This window comes from Sceloporus undulatus, chromosome 4, assembly GCF_019175285.1.
Source record: "Sceloporus undulatus isolate JIND9_A2432 ecotype Alabama chromosome 4, SceUnd_v1.1, whole genome shotgun sequence".
NCBI lineage: Eukaryota > Metazoa > Chordata > Lepidosauria > Squamata > Phrynosomatidae > Sceloporus > Sceloporus undulatus.
In genome coordinates this window covers 2,013,051-2,030,803 of record NC_056525.1, presented here as the reverse complement: position 1 = coordinate 2,030,803, position 17,753 = coordinate 2,013,051, and the positions used below count along the sequence as shown (strand labels likewise).

Sequence of the window (17,753 nt, the reverse complement as noted above, 5' to 3'; positions counted from 1 at the left end):
AGAACCTTGTGCTTGACTTCTTTTGCATCCCCCTTTCACTGTTGAGACACCCTTTGGCTTTCAAAGAGGTGAATATTAATTAATTTCCTCCATGTCTTTATCAAGGGGTAGAATTCTGAGACGTAGCCGTGTTAGTCTAGAAAATCAGTATGCAAAGTGATTTTGTAGCACCTTTGAGACTCACTGAAAGAAAGACGTTGGGAGCAGGAGATTTCATAGAGTCCAGAGCACACTCTGGTCATGGACACAGGAAGGTGGTGTTAGCCTCTCTTCCCATTGTTGCTGCTGCTGTTGTGGGCCTTCATGTCATGATCTCACTGGGTTTTCTTGACCAGCTTTCTTCAGAGGAGGTTTGCCATTTTTTTCTTCTGAGGTTGAGAGAGAAGTGTGACTTGCCCAAGGTCACCCAATTGATTTCTCTGGCCGAGTCGGAATTCGAACCCTGGTCAGAACTGATAACTGAAGGCTTGCATGGCTGGTCTGGAGACAGCCTCTCACCTCTGATCTTCTTTTCACTAAGGATTTATCCTACCACCCCCATCCTCAGAGCAATTAGGTTAATGAAGAGAAGTGCTTACACACAGGTTTGGAAGCATCCCTGCCACACATCACTTTACGATTTAGATTACTGTATATCTTATCTTTGTTATAGTTAGGTATTCTGTTATAAATGTAAAGGGGAGGGGGGAGGAGGAGGGAATTATTTGTACTGTATTGTATTGCATTAGGGTTATATTGTATTTTATATATGTATTGGCTTTATTATTGTATTATTGCATCGTACTTTATGTATTTGCTTTAGCACTGTTGTAAACCGCCTTGATCTTTGGAAAGACAGTATATAAATAACATTTATTATTATTGTTGTTGTTATGATTATTCTCCTCCCTCCTTCCCTAGTGCTCAGGGCCCTGGGCATCCCCAGCCGAGTGGTCACCAACTACAACTCTGCCCACGACACCAACGGCAACCTGATCATAGAGCAGTATCTGGACCAGAACGGAAAACTGCAGCAGGGGAACCGGGAACTCATCTGGTGAGTGGAGGACCGAGCTGGACCCCCCTTGTTTGCAAATGCAGGCTCTCGCTGTAATATTGCCTGCTGGGATTAATTCTAAAATATTCTAGCAAGTTGTGGGATCAAGTCACTTTTAAGAAGTAGCTTTCCAAGCACTGCTTGTAATTCAGTGGTAACTACGATGGGAAATGCGGTCTAACAATGCCAACAGCTTCAGGTTCCCTACCTGCCAGATCTCAGTGTAGGGGTTGACACTGAGTTTTGCTGGACCTGTAGTACACAAGTCTCCATCAACAATAAAAAAGGCTATTGTACCTAACCGGGTGTATGCAGGAAAAAAGAAAGAAGTTAGGTAATGGTAAAAGTAATAAATGCTATAACAAGGATAGTGTTAACTTAGAATCCTAGGGTATTCTATCAGATGTATGGTGGGTGTGGATGATGGGGGATGGGATGTGCTTTTGCTAGGCTGGTAGAGATAGAGCATGTAGTTGTTAATGGAGCCAGGTGGTGCTTATCTAGTGGCCTTGAAGGTCTTGCTCTGGGAGGCTTGGTATGCAGCTTTCAGTTATGGGAGAAGAGGAGCTGAGGGGGGAGTGATGGAGGATGGGGACCAGTAAGGAAAAGGAGGGGGTTTCTGTGTGGGCTTTTGGCTGGCGAGGAGTGATCCAGCTGGGGGGATTTAGCTATTGGTTTGGCTGGGAGGGGTCAGTCTCAGCTATGAAGCTGAGTGATGTAGAATTGCTGATTCTGGAGCTATCAATCAAGTGCTGTTGATTTACCAATCAAGCTGACTGATTGATTGTCCAGGATTCTGGTCTCGCACTCTGACAGATATCAACAATGTTTGTTAGATGTTCAGTTTTCATTAAATGCAGAGGTATGTCATGCAAACTTTGTTTGACATAAAGGACCTAAAACACACACTTTGAGGATGCAATTTCAGTGTGCCTTAAAAATGATAATCAGTTTTTGTTATTATCCAAGTCCTGAATCTGCTCATCCCAATGCCTGGGAAGGAGATACAATGGATGACTCCCTAAAGATAGGAAAGGTGAAGCTTAGAAGAAGGAAAGCAATTGAAGGTCTGTCCTGGCTCCTAACTTTGTCTCTGGCTTCCTTTCCATGCTTTCTACAGGAATTATCACTGCTGGGTTGAATCTTGGATGGGCCGCCCAGATCTTCCGGAAGGATATGATGGATGGCAGGTTTTGGACCCAACGCCCCAAGAGAAAAGTGAAGGTAACTATGTCCAATTGCTGGAGCCTGGAAGAAGTTCTTGGGAAGTCCTGATGTTCTCCTGGGAGTCCCTCCACACACTTTATCAGAATCTGATTTTTTAAACTTAATTGTATATATTATCTGCCTCTCTTCCAGCCTGGAATTCAAGGAGGCTTACAGCCATTTAAAAACACAATACACTGGGCTCTTGGTATCTCTTGGGTTTTGTTCCTGGATCTCCCATGGATATCAAAATCCAAGAATGCTCCGGTCTCATTATATACAGGCCTCATTCCCATTACCTTTTAAACTGGATTGCAATTCGGTTTGAACTGGTTCAAATGACTCTGGTTCCCACTGAAATAGAATCGCTGAAGCAATTCAGCAACGGGGGCCATGCACTTGACGCATTTAACCTGCGTCTTTTTGATGCTGATATTTTCCGCAGATAAATCGATTCTGCGCAAGTGTGAATCAGATGCGGACTGGAATCGATTTAAATTTGCCCTTCGGCCGGCAGGAGCGGAGCCATTTGAAACCGATTCATTTATGAATGGGAAGCACAAGTGGGTTATTTTACAGGGAAAACATGCAATTGAGACAAATGTAGTGGGAACCACACTCTGCTGTCAAATTAATCAATTAATTTGGATCGCAAACCGCTTTCTTTGTAAGTGATAATGAGGCCACAAAGGGGCAGCAGAATGATTTCCTTTATATAAAATGTCAAAATCAAGGTTTGCTTTTTGGAATTATTATTTGAGCATCCATGGATTTTATTATCCACAGGGGATCCTGGAACCAAAACCCAGCAGATAACAAGGACCCACTGTATAACTAAAAACCACACTGTTAATACAAAAGTTAAACCGCAATTGAATCTTTGTTCTGTTTTTTTTTAAAGACCAGTTAAAAACACAAGTTAAAATACATTTAAACCATAATAAAATAGAAACACACCCCACCCCACTCCATTAAAAGCTCCATCTGCCACAACATATTAAAATCCAGATGCATCCCTAAGTAAAAAGTCTGTCAAAAAAGGCTGGTGGAAAGACAGTGGGGAAGGAGCCAACCAGTCCTCCCTGGGAAGGAGGAAAGCCATGTGGTCCCATGACCCACAAGTTGAACATGAGTCAACAGTGCGATGCGGTAGCTAAAAAGGCCAATGTGATTTAAGGCTGCATGAATAGAAATATAGGCCCAGTACAGACGGGCCCTTTGCGGTGCGCCCATGATGTGCTAGGATTGCTCGGGGGCGGGGCGTAAACATGCCTTGCAACCCTAGCACTCCATGGGCACGCCACAGCTGAGCAACGCCAACCAGACGGGGCACAGCTGCGCCACTTCCAAATGGGGTGGCGCAGCTGTGACATCACCATGCCATCTCTGGTGCTTTGCTGCATTGCAGCAGCGCCTGAAAAAGGAGCCGCTTCTGGGTGCTGCTTTTTTGCTGCACAGCAGCGCCACACAATTAGTTTGCTGCGGCGCTCCTGCAGAGCAAAGAGAGGCGCCGGGGAGGCGCCTCTTTTTGGTGCTCTGTACCACGCCATAGTGTCTAGATCAAGGAAAGTCATAGTGCCACTCTATTCTGCTTTGGTCACCAGAATTAAAAAAGGATGTTGACAAGCAGGATTCCTTGACTGAGAGTTCCTGCATGGCAGAATGGGGTTGGACTGGGTGGCCCTTGTGGTCTATTCCAACTCTATGATTCTATGATTCTATGAATGTTGGTCCTAAACTCTAGTCAATAGTATCTGCTGGACTGTGAAATGGAATAACAATAATTGCCTCCATCATCTCCAGCCATCATGGAGTTGTAGTAATCCAGCACATCTAGAGGTTGCCAGTTTTGGTGAGACTGCTCCAGGTCCATACTTTGGATGTAGAAAGTTCCAGCTCTGTTTCCAGCTAAAAGGAACTTGGGGATGCTCTGGCCAGCACAAGATCAATAGCCAGATAGAGGAAAGCGTATCTGCCATGATGGTCCAGCAGTCTTCTTGGCTTAAAGCAGCTTTGCTCCTTGCCAAAGCACCATCTGCGGAGGCAGGCTATGCAGATGTACATGAGGTTATTTTTGGCCTCTGTGTTGGAGGTTGGATTAAATGCCTCTTACACTCCTGCATTCCTTCCTTGCATATGGTTTCATGCTCACACTAAATGTTGACAGCCCCCTTCTTCACCCGGCAGGTGTTTACTGCTGCGGCCCTTCACCTGTCAAAGCCGTCAAGGAGGGAGACCTGCAGCTCAAGTACGACGTCCGGTTTGTCTTTGCCGAGGTCAATGCGGACGTGGCGTATCTGATGCTCCAGAGTGACATGTCCCGCAGAAAGACCACGTACGCCACCGTCGTGGGCAAGAACATCAGCACCAAGAGCGTGGGCAGGGACACCAAAGAGGACATCACCCACCACTACAAGTACCAGGAAGGTGGGCAGAGTAACTTCACCAGGTGCCATGAAGGGTGTGCGTTTGTGTGTGTTGGGGAATACAAGATCCCAGGACATCCAGGTTGTGTATGTGTGTCTTCAAGTTGCCTGACAACTTATAGTGACCTCATGAATTTCATAGGGTTTTCTTAGGTAAGGAATCCTCAGAGATAGTTTGCCAGTTCCTTCCTACAGCACCTGGTTTTCATTGGTGGTCTCCCATCCAAGTCCTAACCAGGCTTGACCTCACTAAGCTTCCAAGATCAGATAAGATCTGGCGCTTTCAGAGTATTTAGGACCTGTATTCTATTGTGTGTGTGTTTGTGCCTTCAAGTTGCTTGTCAATTTATGGTGACCCCATGAACTTTTCAGAGGGTTTTCTTGGCCAAGGAATCCTCAGAGATGGTTTGCCAGTTCTCTCCTCTGAAATACTACCTACAGCACCTGGTATCCATTGGTGGTCTCCTATTCAAGCATGTTGACCCTGCTTAGCTTCCATGATCAGATAGGATCTAGTGTATTTAAGGCATTTAGGCCAGATTTTTTAATGTACCTGAGAGTAACTATATAGAATCACAACTCTAGATAATTTGTCTAGCAAAATTCTAGATGAAACATATGCAGTAAATGTTTAGAGGCTAAGCAACAGACTGCCCTGGCCTTCCTTCCCAAGAGGGTCTAACCAGGTATTCAACCCCTTGGTGCTTTCACCTGGTGCGGTCCTTACTCCCCGCAAGCCCCTACTAATGCTCCTGGCATTTAGTAGCACATACTCTTGAGAGACCTGGGTTTCTGTGTGCAAGGAGTCCTGTTATGTTCCTGGTTCTGAGCACCAAACTGGTGCTGATAGAGAGTGACCACAGGCATTGCCATTTTCCTTAACAGACTCAGAGGAAGAAAGAGCCGTGTTCGAAAAGGCCCAACTCCAAAAGAGCCCGCCTCCAGCAGAGGAAGGCCTGAAAGTCAAAATCAAAGCGTCGGAAGGCATGGACAACGGCTGTGACTTTGACGTCTTTGCTCTCCTGACCAACAACACACCGGAGGAACACCGCTGTCGCCTGATGTTTGGTGCACGAACGATCAGCTACAACGGGGCGCTGGGACCTGAGTGCGGATCCAAAGACCTTCTGAATGTCATCCTGGAGCCATACGCAGGTAAGGACTGAGACCAAAGCTCTGGGCCTTTTTTATTTTTTAATCAAAAAAGTTCTGGTCTCCAAAACTAATTTTTCCAAGGCTTGTTTTGGACAGAAGACTGCTTCATGTCAGAGCCACTGCAAAGAGATTTTGAGCCAAAGGAACATACTTTTCAAGCAAGATTCAAGCCTAGAATGTTCTGCCAGGAGAATGGCAACCATGGGGAGCAAATTTCTTTAGGAAAGCTGATGATTTATTATTTAGACTACCTTCTCCCTGCCCTACCATGGCCAGACTGCTGCCACACAGCAGAATTAATGCAGTTGGACACCACTTTAACCACCATGGCTCAATGCTATGCAATCCTGGGGTTTATAGTTTGCTGTAACTCCAGAACGCTCTGATAGAGAAGGCTAAATATCTCACAAAACTACAAATTCCAAGATTCCATAGTGTAGAGCAATAACAGTTAAAGCAGTGTCAAACTGGATTGTTTCTATATGATATGATCGCCCTGTTTAAATATTTGAAGGGATGTCATATTGAAGAGGGAGCAAGCTTGTTTTCTGCTGCTCCAGAGAACAGGACCCGGAACAATGGATGCAAGCTGCAGGAAAAGAGATTCCACCTGAACATTAGGAGGAACTTCCTGACAGTTAGGGCTGTTCGACAATGGAATGCACTCCTTCCTCGGAGGGTGATAGAGTCTCCTTCCTTGGAGGTCTTTAAACAGAGGCTGGATGGCCATCTGTCAGGGATGCTTTGATTTGGATTTCCTGCATGGCAGAATGGGGTTGGACTGGATGGCCCTAGTGGTCTCTTCCAACTCGATGATTCTATGATTCTATGATTCTATGGTGTAGATGCAGCCTAGGACTCAAGACAAATACAAACAAAAGGACATAAAAAGATTAAATTAAAATCATACCAAGGCCTGAATCTTACTAGTTAGTCTCAGCTATAGCAGATGGGTAAAGCAATTGCTGAATTGATTCAGTTGGATAATTCCTGTTCTTTCCATGGGTTGTCTTTAGTTGGGATGAACAACAGAACTCAATAGGTTCAGGGGTTAATGTTAAAATGCAGTTAAACTATCTTTACAATTAAAACCATTTCAAATAACTCCATTAAAAGGGGGGCAAGATTTTTTAAAAAGAAATCTCAATAGAACAGCACATTATTAAAAGCCCTGAAGTCAGTCCTTAGAACCTTGTTCAAATATAAAACTCCTATTTATTTCATTAGGTAGTTAGTTATCCCCCGCAACCTCTTAACTGAAACCTTGGCAATGGCACACCGAGGCTCGAATTCGCATCTTGACCCAGAGTGCGGAGGGAGTGCTTGCCTCCAAGTGAGCAATTTCCTGTCCTTTGCTGCTCCGAAGCGTCAGCTGCTATTTCACCCAGTATTATTGTTATTATTATTATATAAGAGCACAGAGCATGGCGGGGGTTGGATTGGATGGCCCTTGTGGTCTCTTCCAACTCTACAATTCTATGACAATGGGGTTGCATTATATGAGTCTGGCAGAGTAAGAGTCTTCTCGGATTCCATGCCGCAGCGGAGGTGGCGATGGAGGAGGCTGTTGCTGGAGGCAAAACCACAAGCATGTTCCTTCTGGCCTGCCTTGAAGGTGGGAAGCTTAATGGAAGCATTGTTCCTTAGCCTTAGACAGGGGCTGTTTGCTTTGGTCTGTTTCCAAGACTATCGCTCCTTGTTCCTGCAGAGCCCAGGTGTGCCAAGGCAAGGGCTTAGAGGGCATGAGTCTAGGCACCGCAAGATGGGGAAAGGCTGAAAGCCAGATCTGCACTCAGATGCATGGAGCAGGGCAGGTGGAAAATCTTCATTGATATGCAACTATGGAGAGGAATGGACAGCCAGGCCAAGACTAACAAAATGAATTTCAACAGGATAAACGGAAGGCACTCTGTTTAGGCAGGGAAACTGAGATGCACAAATATGAGATGGATGACATTTGGCTGGAAAGTAGTTCATGGGGAAAGGGTCTTAGGAGGGCACAAGCTAAACTGGTATAGGAGGAGGTCAATGCTGAGGTGGGGGTAATACCATGAGTTACTGCACCGGGTGGTGCCATGGTGGAGATTATCACACAGAGGAGCAAAACGGATTGCTCCCTTCCTTAACTCATAGTATTCATGTGATTGGGGGAAAAGTTATCACAGTGGAACACACTCCTTCCTCGGAGTGTAGTGGAGTCTCCTTCCTTAGAGGTCTTTAAACAGAGGCTGGATGGCCATCGGATGGGGATGCTTTGATTGAGAGTTCCTGCATGGCAGAATGGGGTTGGACTCAATGGCCCTTGCAGTCTCTTCCAACTCTAGGATTCTATGATTCTACACCCTGCACTTGTCCTGTTCTTCTCCTGTCCATAAAGAGTAATGGACCCATCATTTGGTATTAATGGGGTTCTGTTCATACCAAATGACAGGTCCATTACCCTTTATGGACGGGAGAAGAATGGGATAAGCATGTGCGGGTGTGATAATTTGTCAACATCCTTTTTGAATTTTGGTGCTCAGAACTGGACACAGTATTATTCCAGGTGACTCCTGACCAAAGCAGAATACAATGGCACACTTACTTCCCTTGATCTAGACACTATACTTCTCTTGATGCCAAGGTCATGGGACTGCTGAACTGACTTTGAGCTGGACGAATGGCTCTTCCCTTTGTCCATATGACATGGAGAGAAGGAGAGGCCTGGCAAGTGAAAATGGCCTGAGCATGTGGAGTCAGAGACCTTTAGGAGAGGAATGCCAAAACACACCAAGCCAAACCACGGTGGGCTGCGGTTTAGCATCTTTTGAGAAGAGGGTGGGAAATTCCAGCTGCCCAGAAATGACTGAGGCAGGAATGTAGCTGTCTGGCAAGGGAAGAAGCTCATTCCAGAGTCCAGTCTAGGACTGTTTAATAATGAGCGGCGGTTTGCATGCCTACAGAGTTCACCTGGAGGTCTGCTTGGCCACCGCAGGCCCAGGGAAGAAGCTGGATCTTGCTAGAAATGTCCATGCCGCCAGAACCTGGCCTGATGGACCCCTTCCAATGAGGACTCACAGAAGAAACCCCAAGGAACACACAGTCCAAGCCCTCCCCGAGACAGATGGCCATCCAGCCTCTCTAAAACCTCCAAAGAAGGAGACTCCACCATCCTCCGAGGCAGCAGCATCTTCCACTGTCAAACAGCCCTTACTGTCAGGAAGTTTTTCCTAATATTTAGGTGGAATCTCTTTTAATAATAATAATAATAATAATAATAAGTTTTATTTATGTTTTCCTGCCTCTCCCAATGGATTGAAGCGGGATTACAGTCAAAATATATAATACAATAATATAATACAACAATACAATAATTCAAATAACAATTATATAAAATCAGATTATAAAACAATGAACTATCTAAAAACATGCTGTGTGCCGATCCCAATTAACGTCCCAATTAATGTCCTGAGGTAGCCTTCTGTTTGAGAGTGATATTCTTTATAAAGAGTCAGGGGGGGGTATGCTAATCAGAAGAGGTGAGTTTTCAACACCTTCTTGAAGGCATCCAGAGTAGAGATAAGTCGGATCTCTTCTGGGAGATTGTTCCAGTGCAAAGGGACCATGGCCATAAGTGCTCTTTGCTGAGTGGTTGTTAGTCTCACCTTGGGATGCTCAAGTAAATACTTCCCGGTTGTTCTGAGAATGCAGGGCGGATTGTGTAGGAAGAGGCGTTCCCTCAAGTAACTCTGGCCCAAGACATGTAGGGCTTTTCCTGTAGTTTGCATCCATTGCTCCATGTCCTAGTCTTTGGAGCAGCAGAAAACCAACTTTCTCCATCCTCAACATGACACCCCTTCATATATTTAAACATGTCTGTCTCTTAACCCTCTCTTCTCCAGGATAGACATAACCAGCCCCTAAGCTGATCCTCAGCGGGCTTGGTGGTTTCCAGACCTTTCACCATGTTTCGGCCTCTGGCCTCTGGAGACTTCAGCTTCTTCTGAGGGTGAAACATCAGTTAGCGGAGTCATCCAGGTCCAATCTAGGAACACAAGGAGGAGACTGGAACAATTGATCAGCCTTTTTAGAAACTGAATAAACTTTATTATCAAATCAATTTACAAAAAAAAAGTCAAACAAAACACTTATAAAATAAATAAAATTAATTTGACTACAAGTATAATGAATATACATGCCTACATGGACCCCTTATCCCTTTCCCAGCCCCATTGACTTTCTGCACAACTCTGTCAATGGTCTCCAACTTTAACAGCCATTTATGCCTCTATAGCTAATCCATCTTTTACAAACCAGCCTTTCTACATTTTATAACTTAATTAACCATAACAATAATTATATAATCAACATTCTTCTATTTAGAAATGATTTCCTATCTAACAATCAATACCTACCATCACATTATCACCAGTTCTTTTTTCCAAACGATTAACAAAAGGTTGCCATGTTTTCAAATCTGTCTGCATTGGGTATCCTTTCAACCGATTGGCCAATTCAGCTGATGTAGCCGGCTCCCATATTTTTTCTTCTCAATACTCAGGATATCCTTCTGTGTCCAATATTTAGCATGTAATATTCTTGCGCTGTAATCATAGAACAAATTAATATACAGTCAGCCCTTCTTATACGCGGATTTTTTATACACGGATTCAAGCATACAAGGTTTGAAAATGTTAAAAAATTAACAATATCAAACCTTGATTTTCCATTTTTTATAAGGGACACCCTTTTGCCATGTCATTATATTTAATGGGACTTAAGCATCCACAGGTTTTGTTATACACGGCGGATCTTGGAACCAAACCCCAGCGGAGAACAAGGTCCACTGTACTGTGTTCAGTTTCTAATTTCTTACTAAGACTGATCAGCTTTGACCTCATCTAGAAATGGCTGACAACAGGCTGCAGGTGGGTCAGACTGGCTGCCTTTAGCCCTGTGGGTCAGAAAGATCTCACTGTCTACCCTTTTTCCTATTAAGCCTCCGCTGTTGCCGGATTGTGTCTCAGGAGCGTTGTTCGTTTGGCCTTGTCTTGTTTTTCCAGCTGGTCCTCTTTTGTTCCTTTGCTAGGAGATCTCAGCATCTGCTGGGCCCAGAAGTGGTCACTTGTCCATCAAAGTTGGCTATTTCTTTTTGCTCCTCTTGCAGGGTTTGTGATGTGACAGGAGCACCACATAGAATCACAGAATCATAGAGGTGGAAGAGACGGCAAGGGCCATCCAGTCCAACCCCATGATGCCATGCAGGAATTCTCAATCAAAGCCTCTGCTTAAAGACTTCTAAGGAAGGAGACTCCACTACACTCTGAGGGATTCCTTCTCTATGGATATATGGAACGGAACTGGGGAAAGTGGTTGCTTATAGGGAGCATACATAACTCCCTTGGTGAAACAGCTCCACTGGATGCCAGGAAAAGAGATTCCACCTAAACATTAGGAGGATCTTCTTGACAGCAAGAGCTGATCAAGAATGGAACACACTCCCTTGGAGATTTTGGTGGAGCCTCCTTCCTTGGAGGTCTTTAGGCAGAGGCTGGATGGCCATCTGTCAATGGGGATGCTTTGACTGAGAGTTCCTGCATGGCAGAATGGGGTTGGACTGGATCAGGGCCCTTGGGGTCTCTTCCAACTTTACAATTCTATGATTCTATGAATCCTAGAGTTGGAAGAAACCTGAAGGTTATCCAGCCCAATCCCCTGCCATGTAGGAAGACCCTTGGGGTCTCTTCCAACTCTGTGAGAACTCTATGAGTCATGGGTCTAATCCTCACTGCAGAAACAATGCAGTTTATCACTTGTTTAGGGGATACAGATGGACCATGAAAGTTCTCCATGTATCAGGAAACATCCACTGGGATCGATGGGTCATAACCAACACTTTATTTTGTGCCCAGATACAGACCAGCAGCTAGTAAAGCTGTTGCAAAAAGGGCTTTGTATGATCTCTGTAGTCAGTAATCTCTGACTTGGGAAGCCAAAGCCAGCATCAATTGTGCTCTTGCCCCCCAACCTCATGTTGCTTTTCTTTCCTTCCCAGAGAAGACGGTCCCCTTGCGCCTCCTCTATGAGAATTATGGTCACTGCCTGACGCAGGACAACATGATCAAGGTGATGGCCCTCCTTATGGACCATGACACCCAAGAGATTGTCGTTGGCGTCCGGAACATCTACGTCAAGAACCCGGATATCAAAGTCAGGGTAAGGATGAACTTGGAGTTTCTGGGGAAGGGGTTGATCCTGTCCAACTTGTGCAAGGTCCTGATAGAAAAGCTAAAAGATGTCACATTTTGTGCTCAGATAGGACTGTTTAACAAATTGTCCTTTGGCATGAAGAAAAGAGGTCCTCCAGGCCATTGTTGTTTGTTGTTGTCTGCCTTCAAGTCATTTCCAACTTATGGCGCCCCAAGGCAAACCTGTCATTGTGAGTTCAATAGCAGCAAAAGGGCTCAAGCTCAACTCAGGCTTGCATCCTTCCGAGGAGGTTGCTAAAATGAGGACCCAGACTGTTGGGGGCAAATTAGCTTACACTTTGTAAACCGCTTAGACACTGTTAGTTCAGTATGAAGCGGTATATAAATGAAGTTGTTTTTATCGCGGATATTCAAGTCCCATTCGTTATAATGGCAGTGCACCCCCCACATGCACCATTTTGTCCCTCCTCACTTGCTGTCTGCAAAGGACCAAAACCATGGACTCCAAGTCCACAAACAGGGAGGGACGAGAGTGTGTGTGTGTGTGTGAACATACACACACACATTGTCCATTATTAGTTGCTCTATTTCTATTTTTTATTTAGACCGGCCTTTGGATTTTAAATATAGAGCAGTAGTCAAGTGGTATGTTGCATGTTTTTTAATTTAAAAAAACTTTTATTGGAAATTATCTTTTAAATATGTTTCACCTGTTTCAAATCATTTTAAAATAATGTCATTATTTAATATCTGTTTTAACTTCTGTAAACTAATGTTTTAGCATAATCTTTGTTTTTTTTTTAAAAAAAATTATTGTGTACCACTATGAATTCTTTCTTGGGAGAAAAGTGGGATGTAAATTGTAGGACCGGAGGGTAAGTTCTCGCAGTCCCTGTCCCCCGCAACCAGATCTCCTTCTTCCTTGCAAATGCAGATCCTGGGGGAGCCCATGCAGAAGCGGAAGATGGTGGCTGAGCTGACGCTGACCAACCCGCTCCCGGTCCCACTGAGCGGCTGCGTCTTCACCATGGAAGGAGCCGGACTCACGGATGGACAGAAGATCCAGGAGCTGTAGGTCCTTTTCCCTCTTATAACAGTTCTTCCAGAATCCACAAGGATAGCAGTTTAATGGCCATGGATCCATCCTATATGAAAGCATGGGATGCCTAGTTTTGAAAGCTATTTAGGATTTTCTGTAGTTTGCAGTGCTGGTTGGTTTAAACCAAGATAGTGTAAAACATAGTTTAAGTCAGGTGGTGTAAACCATACTTTAAACCAGGTTGGTGTAAACCAGTGGTCCCCATAATGTGCCCTTTAAGAGATGAAGACTTCAGCTCCCAGAAGCCTTGGCCATGTTAGCCAATACTCTGGGATTCTGGGAGATGAACTCCAAAATCTCTTAAAAGGTACAGTTTGGGGACCACTGGTGTAAACCATAGTTTAAACCAGGTTGGTGTAAACCATAGTTTAAACCAGGTTTGTTTTAACCAGTGGTTCCCAAACTTTGGTCCTCTCGGTATTTTGGACTTCAGCTCCCAGAAGCCCCAGCCATCTTGGTCAGTAGTCAGGAATTCTGGGAACTGAAGTCGAAAACATCAGGAGGACCAAAGTTTAGCAACCACAGATTTAAACCATAGTTTAAACCAGGTTGGTTTCAGCCATAGTTCAAACTGGGTTGGTGTAAACCATAGCTTAAACCAGAATGATGTGAACCACAGAATCATAGAACCATAGATTTGGAGAAGACTCCAAGGGCCATCCAGTCCAACCCCATTCTGCCATGCAGGAACTCACAATCAAAGCATTCCCCTTGACAGATGGCCATCCAGCCTCTGCTTAAACACCTCCAAGGAAGGAGACTCCACCAAAATCTCTGAGGAAGGAGTTTGTTCCACTGTTGAAGAGCCCTTACTCTCAGGAGGTTCCTCCTAATGTTGAGCTGGAATCTCTTTTCCTGGAGCTTGCATCCATTGCTCCACTGTGTCCTATTCTTTGGAGCAGCAGAAAACAAGCTTGCTCTATCCTTAGTGTGACATCCCTTGAAATACTTAAACAGGGCTATCATATCACCTCTTAACTGTCTCTTTTCCAGGCTAAACATGCCCAGATCCCTAAGTCTTACCCCATAAGGCACGGTTGCATAGTCTGCAAGACCTGAACAGGGTTGCTGTTGACAGGATGACTTGGAGGTCTCTCATCCATAGCATCAAAATAAGTTGACGTTGCCTTGACACCAGTTAACAACAACAAAGAGGCAGCTGTGCCACACTGTTGATCTTTGCTCTCGTCATGTCTCTCCCCAGTGAATCCCCCATCGGTCCGGGAGAGGAGGCCAAAGCCCGGGTGGACTTTGCACCCCGACAGTCCGGTCTGCGGAAGCTGGTGGTGGACTTCGAAAGCGACAACCTGAAGGGGGTGAAGGGCTACCGGAATGTCATCATTGCCCCTCTGCCCAAGTGAAGCCAATGACCATGAAGGGAAGAGGGCTCCTTCTTCATTTGCCCCACCTGAATCCTTTGCAGTGAGCCTTGCATTCAGCAAAAGGGGAAGATCCCAGGAGCAAAGGAGACCTGGAAGAAGCGCTTAAGACATGGACGCTTGAAGCCCAAACCAATATGGGTAACATTGAAAGCCACCAATCTCCTCTGCTGTGAAATTCTTATTCTTTCTGGTGTTCACTTAGAAATGGAAGCCGGTGGCTCCTTTGTAGGGTCTTCCAAAATTTCTTTCTCATAGATGAAACAAAAACCACATTTGTCTCCCCGCTGCAAGAAACTCCTGAAATACGGCACAGTTTTCAAAGACTGTTTGGCATGAAAAATGTGCCTTTGTGCACAGAAAATTGTGTTTTCTGTACAGAAAAGCATGAAAAATTGCTTTCTGCACAAGAAAGGCTTTTTTTTCCTGCACAAAAATGCCCAAATGCATAATTTCATGTTGCATAGGTCCTGAATGTGACAGTTTTCATCCAACCATGATTCTTCTTGTCAAGATTTCCCCAACACTCAGGAAAACAATTTTTCGTCTGTTGTTCAAATACTTTTGCAAATTCTTCCAATCCCTATTAGATTGTATGTAACGGCCTCTATTTAGACCTGCAGAGATGAGGCAAAATCTAGGACTATTCCAAAGTACAAGAGGGTTGGAGGACATGTGATTTTCGAGGGCTCCTCCAGGTCTTTGCTATTTTAACCCTACAAGTTCCACCTTCCCTTCTCCGGTGTTAGTTTTCTGTTTTCAGGGAAATGGTTTGCATGGGAAATGTATGTATTTGTGAAATATTTTCCCTGTGTCCAAATTTCCCAAAGCATTCTAGTAGATTATATTTTTCTGTGCAGAAAAACACATGGCTTTCATTTGGGGGGAAATTCCTGAGCGGAAAGAAATGTTTCCTGCACCGGAAAAAACAAAAAGACAAAACACTGTTTCCTGCTGCGTTTTCTATGCAGAAAATGTGGTTTCTGCATGAAAAATAAATAAAACCAAATCAGTGTTTCTCTGCCTGGAAAAATTCTCCAGAACATTCAAATACAGGTTGAGTCTCCCTTTTCCAAAATGCTTGGGACCAGAAGTGCTTCAGATTTTGGCTTTTGGGGGGATTTTCTAATATAGGCCTCTCCATAAGGAGAAATCTTGGAGATGGGATCCAAGGCTAAACACAAAATTCATTTATGTTTTGTTTGCACCTTATGCATTCATTTTCTGTTTCCTATACACCTTCTAGACGTAGACTGAAGGTAATTTATTACACAATTTTCAAAAATAATGTTGTGCATGAAACAAAGTTTGTGTTCACTGAACCATCAGGAAGCAAAGGTGCCATTTGTGCGAACAGTGTGGGATTTGGGAATATTTCAGATGTTGGTATTCTGGATAAGGGAGACTCAGCTTGTGATGGGAGAGAACTGTGCAAATGCCTTGCTGGTTTATTATTATTCCTGGTGGGATTTCAGTTTAGGAAATGAAATGAGCAATAACCCATATGCTTTCTCTCCCCAGCTTAGCATGCCATTTCCCCCCCAACGCAGCATGCAAAAGTCACCACAAACCATGCATTTGGGAGACCACGCTCACCTTAAAGCAGCTGTGGGAATTGTGCAGCCCTCCAGATGTATTTGGACTGCAACTCCCAGCATTCTGCACCATTGGCTTTGCAAGAGTAACAGTGGCTGCTCCATACAAACTGGACTTTTGGAAGGACACTGAACTTGCCATGCCATCCAGCTTATGCTCTTCAAGAAAGAGATTCAGGTGGATGAATCCGTTCCGGGTTGTAATCAGAACTTTAAGAGAGCTGCCCTCTTTTGCTGTCCATTTCTATTTTTATTGTGTATTAAAGGTGCTTCCTTGTTGTTGTTGTTGTTGTTGTTGCTGTTGACTGCCTTCAAGTCGTTTCCGACTTATGGCCATAAGTCTTGTCACAAAGTTTTCTTGGCAGGTTTCTTCAGAGGGGTTCTGCCATTGCCATCCTCTGTTTTATATTATTGCTTTATACTGTTTTAACTTTGTGTTTTTAAATGGATTTTTTAAAACAAAAAACAACTTTTGTATTAATAAGGGCTTTTTTCAAAATAGCTGTCCTGTCTTTTAATGCCTGGTGAGCCTCCTTCCGGTGGGAGAAAGGCACAACAGAAGTGAATGAAGTACGCCATGAATAATTGCCCAGGCTGCTGAACTCTCCATGTTGGGAGGATGGGGGGAGAAAAAGCAATAGATAAATAACAAGTAAAATCAAATAATGAGTACATCTGATCCCCAAGAGATGTAGCTCAGCACCATGCCTAGTTCTCTTTAAAGTTCGGACTGTAACCCAAAGTGGCCAGTATGGAAGCCAACCACCAGCCCTGGTCTTCTTACTGTGAAGTGTAAAGACCTTTAGCCTTGGTTTGTCTCTGGTTCACGTCGCTTCAATGTAGTGTTGCCAAGTTTTCAAAATATGCAGGATTGTCACTCTGAACAAATTTGTGTTCTGCCTAAACACTGAATGAAAGTGTTGCTTTCAGTTAACCTTGTTGTTGCGTGCCTTCAAGTCATTTCCGACTTATGGCAACCCTAAGGCAAACCTATTGTGGGGTTTTCTTGCCAAGATTTGTCCAGAGTGGGTTCACCTTTGCCTTCCCCTGAGGCTGAGAGAGTGTGACTTGCTCATGGCCACTCACTGGACCTCCATGGCTAGCAGAGACCCCAAGGTTAATCTGGTCCAACCCCATTCTGCCATGCAGGAAGACGCAGTCAAAGCCCTTCTTTGTGACAGATGATCATCAAGCCTCTGTTCGAAAACAGGCTCCAAAGAAGGAGACTCCATCGCTGTCCAAGGCAAGGAATTCCACTGTCAAACAGCTCCAAGGCAGTGATGTATACAACTGTAAACCACTGTTGAACTGCTCTTATATTCAGGAATTCTCCTATATTGAGCTGGAATCTCTTTTCCTGCAGGCTTGCATCCATTGCTCCGCTGGTACTATCTCTGGAGCAGAGAAAACAAGCTTGCTCCCTACTCCAGTATAACATCCCTTCAAGTACTTAAACAGGGCTATCATATCACCTCTTAACCTTCTCTTTCCAGGCTAAACTGCCCAGATCCCATGAGTCCCTCCTTCTTCATTCATGGTTTCCAGGCCCTTCACCATTTTAGTTGCCCTCCTTTGGACACATGGCTCCAGTTTCTGAATGTCCTTTTTGAACTGTGGAGCCCAGAGCTGGACACAGAATGATTCCAGGGGAGGCCTGACCAAAGCAGAA

At 44.5% G+C, this 17,753-nt stretch overlaps 1 protein-coding gene across 3 annotated transcripts in view; it reads left to right on the top strand.

The window, feature by feature from the left end:
• TGM2 (transglutaminase 2) overlaps positions 1–17,470 on the top strand; it is a 54,821-nt gene extending 37,351 nt beyond the window's left edge. Inside the window, exons 7-14 of one of the 3 annotated variants that reach the window (XR_006103454.1) lie at positions 901–1,036; positions 2,157–2,260; positions 4,430–4,669; positions 5,554–5,823; positions 11,858–12,018; positions 12,946–13,082; positions 14,315–14,630; positions 16,011–17,470. Coding sequence is in view for 2 of the 3 variants with exons in the window: in XM_042462531.1 (XP_042318465.1) it covers positions 901–1,036; positions 2,157–2,260; positions 4,430–4,669; positions 5,554–5,823; positions 11,858–12,018; positions 12,946–13,082; positions 14,315–14,471 (1,205 nt within the window). In the remaining variant the exon portion in view is untranslated. Of the gene's footprint in view, positions 1–900; positions 1,037–2,156; positions 2,261–4,429; positions 4,670–5,553; positions 5,824–10,969; positions 11,321–11,857; positions 12,019–12,945; positions 13,083–14,314 lie in introns of those variants that run through there. The other 2 variants (XM_042462531.1, XM_042462532.1) reach the window with 2 other exon arrangements.
• The last annotated feature ends 283 nt before the right edge of the window (positions 17,471–17,753 follow it).